Source organism: Centruroides sculpturatus, unplaced genomic scaffold, assembly GCF_000671375.1.
Source record: "Centruroides sculpturatus isolate CEXI.00-Female unplaced genomic scaffold, Cexi_2.0 scaffold264, whole genome shotgun sequence".
Classification (NCBI taxonomy): Eukaryota; Metazoa; Arthropoda; class Arachnida; order Scorpiones; family Buthidae; genus Centruroides; species Centruroides sculpturatus.
In genome coordinates, this window is record NW_019384577.1 from 580555 (window position 1) to 588330 (window position 7776).

General features: G+C 33.6%; 1 protein-coding gene across 1 annotated transcript; it reads left to right on the forward strand.

Annotated features, from left to right (window-relative positions):
- The first annotated feature begins 222 nt into the window (after nt 1-222).
- On the forward strand, nt 223-3855 carry LOC111624386 (TWiK family of potassium channels protein 18-like). Its single transcript, XM_023367218.1, has 2 exons — nt 223-1446; nt 3329-3855. Exons 1-2 carry the CDS (start codon nt 918-920, stop codon nt 3853-3855), a joined length of 1056 nt encoding a protein of 351 aa, XP_023222986.1. The 5' UTR covers nt 223-917.
- The last annotated feature ends 3921 nt before the right edge of the window (nt 3856-7776 follow it).

Below are 7776 nucleotides of genomic sequence, written 5' to 3' on the forward strand. Positions count from 1 at the left end.
TTGTGATTTTATTGCTTTTAATGAAGCAAATGAATTAAACGTAATAATAATGTAAGCTGTTTCAAACTGGTTTTAACTGTTCTTTAATAAATTTATGCAACAGATATTAAATATGGTTAAATCTCTGAACAAGGAACACTGATGAGACATAAAGATTGGACGTTGTATGCAGATAACTGTCGTTTGAAGGTTATTTTGTATGCTTTTTTTAAAAAAAAATGAAATATATATAGTATACTTTTACTTTGCTATGTTGCATCTTTTATTCCTATTTACTATACTTTTAAGACACTTTTACTGCACATATTTACATTTATTTCATTTTATTAGTCTTTTACTACATATTTTTAAGCATTTAAACTGAAATTCGAGCAATTAGAATGTATAATTTCATTGTTTTATCACAAAAACTTCTTTAAATTTGGCACAAGAGATAAAACTGCTCTCACTCACTAGTTATTGATGAACAGAGAAAGCACTTTACCTTATCAATTTAATCGTTTTTAATTTTATCTCTCGAGTCACGAATGTATGCAAATGAGAAAATGTTGCTTCGTTTACGTTTAATATTTGTTTTTTTCATCTCATTCGGGTCAATCAATGACCTCGTTTTGTAAACAAACATCCCTCACTTCTAAGAACGTATCTATCTCTAGATCTCTTGAAGCTTATTCTGCATCCTAGCAAACATATGGCGTGTGTCCTACATTTTTGAAAGATTATGTAACGCAGAAGAAGAAATGACAATAACTTTTAGCGTAGTAAACACTCCTCATCGATTACTTTAGTAAAAGATCTTACACTCGCTTGTAACTATGCATTGCGTGATTCACCAGACAACAAAAATAATAGGGGCACACGTGATATACATGCGCAGCTTTACGATATAATGAGGGAGTAGAACTAATTCGAAAAATATGTCCGAACCCGAAGCCAACAGTGTGTATTCTATAACAAAAACAGCGACTGAAAATGGTGGCAAAGAAGCAAAACCCGAATCAAAAACTGTATCCGAGAAGGATGGCGAAGAACCGAACCCACAACAACCACCCTCGAGGACATCAACACGAAGGAAAACAAAGAAAACCAAAACAAAGAGAAATCTGTGTAAGGATCTGACAGTTATCGTTGGTTCCACCCTTTTGGTTTTTGTGTATGTTTGCTGCGGTGGACTCTTCTTTCATCTTTTAGAATCTCCTCAAATGAACGAAAGGGAACATCGTATGTTGAGGTTGAAAAACGACACGGCAATAATTCTAGCTACTCAACTCAGATTAGTAGTACCTCATGAGGAAATATGGCTGAGGACGATATATCATTCCTTAGATATCTATTATCGCGATCTCATGGAAATCTATGGCTCAACTTCACACTTAAAATCCGAGAAAGATACATGGAACTTTAAAAACTCTGCTTTCTTCTCAATATATTTAATGACTGCTACAGGTAAGATCCATTTTTTTTTTTAAATCTAAATATGAAGAAAGGAACCAAAGTAAACCTTAATTTTACAAGAAGAGATGCAAACATCGTAACGAAACTCTTGAAGTTACTCTTTATTGCATTCAATTTAAACGACTTTTGGTTCCTTTTTTTCAAAGAATTTAATTTTTAAATTAAAGTTTTAGTTGTTGGGCTGCAATTTGAAAATGTTATAGACTTGTAAATTCTTACTGTCGTCCGTTGCCTGTCCATAATCTCGAGAATGGAGTTAGATAGATGAAAGACCAGACCAGATGTAGAAACCTTAGGGGAATAAGACCTAGATTTAATTAACTATAGAAACCACTGATGGAAACAGCCGAAAGTCACGTTATTTCAATTCAAAATTTTCCTCTGATAGGTGTTAGATGATAGGCACGACTTAATTATGATGTGCAGAGGCAAGCTGCTATTAATTTGTGGTGAAGAGCATATATTTTAAATTAAAAATATGGTATTAAAAATTGCAGCCCAGCATTGTGACGATGTCACAATAAATAAATGCTCGTTGTAGTTATATATTTATTATAATTCTGAGAAATGTTATTAATTTCTTAGATGTCGTGCTATTAATATAAATGAGACCATTGATTTTTCTGAATACTTTTCATGTGACAGAAATTAAATCAAAACGGAAGACTAAATCCATTATTTTAATTATCCATACATTTATAGAAAGATTATGTATCTTTTAATAGCGTAAGATGTCGACTTTATAAATCCTTTCCTGAATTTTGAAATAATTTTTAAATCCTAGTTCTTTATGCAATTCCTCATAACTGTGCTCTATTATAATTTGAGGAAAAGAGATATTCTTTCACACAATTCCTCATAACCTATGAGGAATTGTGTGAAAGAATATCTCTTAATTCATGATAGAAGTTATTAGAAGATTTCTTTATAGCTCTATGAGGAACTCGTACATTTGTATTGTGCTTCTAGAGCCACAAGGAATTACTCTGTACTTTAGATAAGAGTTATTCGTGGCTTTTGAAGCACGATATAAATGTATGAGAATTATTTCATAGTGCTTCAACTTGAATCATGATATGAATCTATAATAAACGCTCTAAATACTTCCATGTGCAATATTACTGGCACACACTGGATCGATTGTACGGATCGAATTGATGGTCGTGATTCATCATTTTCAAATTTTCTTTGTTTTTCTTAAAATAATTAACGAATTTTACGTGTGCCATCTTTATCAGATGATCGATAAATACAATCATGTTCTGTATTTCATTAATTGAAAATACAGGATGGCCCAATTGTCGGTTAACCGGAATTTAACATTTTTAAGAATAATGTTAAAAATACAACACAATTAATTGAGTTTTCTGTCACTCTATAGGGCCTCGCGTTATGAGTCTGTAGCTTAAGATCTCATATTTTTGCATGTATCATTATTTGATGGAGAGGGAAGGCCTGTTATATATTATACTTTAGGGTCACATGTCACTGGTCATTTTCATAAGAGCTGCGTATATGCTGTGAGAAAAAAGGTTGAAAAACACTGATATATATTTATATACAAACATTGCCCATGTGTATATAAATACAACGTATTGTATTCGATATATACTGTATATGTATATTATATGCATCGTGTGTTTATGTATATAATGTGCATGTATAGAATAATATGTGTGTATATATATTTTGCATTATATACGTATATAAGGCAGTGTTTATGAAGATACAGGGTGGTCCAAAAATGAGTTAACTAATGCGAATTACGAAATAACTTATAATTTGATATGTTAAAGCTTTATTAAAATGAAATTAACTTCGATTCTGATATTGCATAAATTAATTTTATGATGCAGTCTTATTCTTTCGTTAGGTTCCTTCGATTCATCACCTTACACCACTTGGGGGAAAGGTGTGTCCATAGTTTTCGCCGCCATAGGAATACCTTTAATGATAATCTGGATAATAATTGTCGGAGAAGGTATGTCATCAGCATGGCTCTGGCTCTTCAGTTCGAAATGTTATTTTTTCAGGATCAAGAAAATCGAACCCGAAATCAAGAAAACCCGAAAAATTCAAAGTGCAAGAAAGAAGAAACCGGAAATATTGATCGTTGCAGCCATTTTGTCGGTGGTACTATTTATTATATATTTTTTTCTAGGTGCAACTCTTATCGCTTATAATTGTAACGAGTTGACATTAATTGATAGTATGTACGTTCTTTTCTTAACGTTTTCAACAATTGGAACGAATTGTTTCGTTCCTACGTCTGCTAAAACCATTACCTTTATACCGAAGCTTCTCAAAAATGCTTACTTTGTAGGTTACGTACTGATTGGTTACTTGATTTTATCATTTGCAGTTTGTACAGTTTATAAATTAATAAAAATGAGAAAGTAAATGGTGGTCTATTGTTAATTTTTTTTTGTATTTAGAACAATTGTATACACTATAAGAGCGAAAAGTTTAATTTTTGGTCGTTGTAAATGAAGACATTCAGCATAGTTTTCTGTTGCAAACAGGTAGAATCGGTAAAACCAGTGGTGGATTATGACCAAGACAAAAAAGACAATTGAATTGGTCATTAAATTTCAAGGGCCCGGTGAAGAATTAGAAATTCTCAATACTGTAAACGATATAAATGAGAAAATAAATATATTTTAAAGAAAAATAATATAGTCATACAAAAGAAAAAATAAGGAAACAGTTTAATGAAATACAAAAGCTAGTGCAGGGCCCGTTTGAGAGTTAATTTGTCACTAGATGAAACTAAAATTTTAATGTTACCCAGCTGAAGAGATCTTTTGGTGGTCGAAAAAGCTTTCTACAGATTTTAGTGCGGTAAAGAATCCTATTGTGTACATCAAGCATTTTGTAGAAGAGAATATCAGAAAAGATAAGTGTGTAGTGAAACGTGAACTAAAAAAAAAAATACTTGCAAAAAATCCCAAAGTTAAAGTCAAATGCCGTATCAACAATATTTCCTAGCTACCAAAATATTTAAGTGAAAATTCAAGTAGAACAAAGACTATTCTGATGTTGAAGAAGAGAATATGAAAAAAAACTATTCAAGAAAATTTAGAATCATATAAGAGCTACATAGAAACAAGAAGTAAATTTATTGGAGGTCATTTTGTAGCTATTACCATAAGAATTATTTTGATAAAGGATGGATTTTAATTAATAATACTTTACAATACAAAACTAATATGAAAAATGAAACATTATCTTTAAAAAAGATACTGCAAAAATTGTATGTTTTTAAAAAAATCACACTATTTTAGATGAAAAAGTTATGAAAGTAGTTAAAATTATTAAATAAATTAACTAACTAATCATGATGATGATAGAGATGTCAGTTGTTTCAAATGAAAATAAAAGATACAATGGATATACATTTATTTTGGCAATATCATATATATTCAGGTCCCATCTGCAGACTGTTTACAAAAAAAATTGTAAAATTACCTGTGAAATTTTAATAAATAAAGAGAATATTACATTATATTTTCCATAGATTTATTGCAATCGGAAAATGTACATATATTATCGCAAGTTTTTTTGTACTAATTAAAATGTCTCTGATTTTTCTGCAAGAGAGACGTTTTAAAAATTTTTTTTCATGTGTAAATTAAATATAACCAAAATTATAATCGCTTACACTAAAAGCGTATTTCAAATTATTTCAATTAGTTCTAATTGATACGTGTGAATGTTAAATGATCAGGGAAATATGACGTGATTTACAGATCACTTGGGGCAGCCAAGGTACATCTGCGAGGAGACGTTTATGATAAAACCACTAAACACTAGTGGAACAGGTCGCGTGTTCGCGCCTAACCAATTGACCAATTTGTGTTTTATGGGATTTATGTGTTAGCACCTAAATCGAGACCAGTTTTCCATGGAAAGTGCGATATGCCAAGGAAAGAGGACTTTCCTTGGCAGATCGCCCTCGAATTGCATTTCCTTATTTCACATATCTATTCCATTTTTAATTTAAATATAAATTAAAATTATCATAAAAACGAGAGAAAGTGAAAAAATAATACATGTACTAGAAATAAATACATTAATACATGATAAATCAAACTAAATAGTTTTCAACTGTACATTAAGTTTAGGAAAATTATAAAAATGTACGAATTAAGATACTAAAAGCATTGCCAGTCGCTAACCAGAACTGAATTAACCATTACACGAAATACCCTTTTACTGTTTACGTTTCCCTTACCTAAAGGTAAAAAAAGGCTCATAACAAGCTGACTTTTTTCATGTTTAAGGTAACTAGTATTTATTTTCATCATTACATAAGGCACCAGTACATAAACCGAATAGAATACAATCAACCAACACCACTATAATAATAATAATAATAATAACAATACGCTGTTTCTCAGAAAGTCTAAAATACCGATCGCTGGATAGACGAGATAGTTAAGGCGTCTGCCTACTTCTCTGAGGGATAATGGATCGAATCTTGGAGTGAAATCCCAGAAATTTCTCAGGTGGTCTGTCTCGAATACGTTCGGGTCCCGTTCATCACCATCCGACAGTTCCTATTGTGATCTTGGCTGAATCGTTTTATGGACCTGGAAAGAAGTCTTTATTAGTTTTCACAGAGCGGAGAGACAAAATGCAAAAGACTAGGATTGAATTGGATTAACAGAAGAAGACAAACGTAAAGCATGGGCGAGCTGCCAAGAGGGGAGTGTATCTCGCTGAGGACTTTCTATGAGAAACTGGTTCCTCGTGAGGGGTTAGAGATATAAAGAAAACCCGGAAAACTCCACATAGCGAGCACTTTGATGAAATGAGAACCCCGACCAACTACCATGCTCGGTGGTTTTATCAAATTTGCCCCGATGGATGTAAAAAGACTAAATATTTGGAAAGTAAGTACTAATAATTTAAACTTTGAAAGTGTTTTCTTTTATAATACTTCTCCTCTTCTTAACCTTTGAGAATCATACCTTTTCGTAATGGACGTAATTGTGGGCCATCCATATATCTATAACGTGTTGGCTGTTCGCATTTATCAACCAACTTTTTATTATGTTGGAAATGGTTGAGTCAACTTTAAGAAATTTAAAAAATAATNTACATTGCATTATTTCTATAATTTAATTTTTATTCATAGCAGAATTTTCATAAATAAATTTTCAAATTAAACTTTATTATACAATAAAGCTATTATATACTGTATATATATAAGCAAACGCGTTTTCCATCTGCAGTACTAAGTTGGTCACACGACCATCACCTAATCTCTACGCGCCCTGGTCTATATTTCTTGTTGGCCTCGCATTCTACTAACCACCTACATTTGATCGGCCCTCTGACGCTACTTGTGCCCCTGCAGCCACCCTATGGGTGCTCTGTGTCACCCAATCCCCATGGAGTATGCGGACTATGCTGGTCTAGTCTGCCAGTGGCAAAAAGAGAGCACAATGGCACGCTCCACTTCGAGTGTCGAGCTCGTGGTGCCACCTTCGAGAAGCTAAAGCCCACCAAAACTCATCAAGCTAAGGCAAAGGACTGCAGCAATCAAATCTCTGTTACGATCCTCTTTCTGTCTGTCCAGAACTCCAGATACCAAACTGGTATATTCGACAGATACCGCTACGATCCAGGAATAGGAGAAGGATGATAGAGATGTCAGGAATAGAGTGTCTCAGCAAGACTGCACCATCCGGGTATGCACCAGCAAGGCTTCACCGCTAGCATCCCTATTCAAGCAGGAATCAAACAGGGCTGCCCCATCAGCGCCCTACTCTTCAACCTTGTAGTGGAAACTGCCATAAAAAGCATACACCAACTGAACAGGGGTACAAACTGCACGGGACACCAATTGACATCCTCACGTATGCTGATGATTTAATCCTCATCAGCGCATCCTCTGAAGACCTAAAAGCACAGCTGAACATTATTAACACCTAGGCCAACTGGGCTGGGCTCATCTTCAAACCCAGCATGTGTGCTACCCTATCCGTGCTGGGAAAAAGACATACAATCAGCAACATCACGTTCAACATAGGTGAGTAACCAATCCCGCCCATGAAACAGAAAGACTACTACATACAACTATGGATCCCAATATGCTTCTCCCAGCACTGGACCAGCATAGATGTGACAAACATCATTAGGAAGTTACAATTTGACCAGTTGCTGCTCACATCCTGGCAAAATATAGACACAGTTACTACGTTCATTATGCCAAAGTTATCTTTTCTCCTCCTGTTGGGATGAATCCCAAAGAAATCATTACACAATATCGACAAACTAACTAATAGGTATGTCAAAAATTGGCTATACCTCCTG

What these genes read in the sequence shown, in the direction of transcription:
- LOC111624386 (XM_023367218.1), top strand. Translation starts at nt 918, where the DNA reads ATGTCCGAACCCGAAGCCAACAGTGTGTATTCTATAACAAAAACAGCG. An exon ending in ATATTTAATGACTGCTACAG is followed by an intron (nt 1,447 to 3,328) that starts GTAAGATCCATT and finishes TTCTTTCGTTAG; the next exon opens with GTTCCTTCGATTCATCACCT.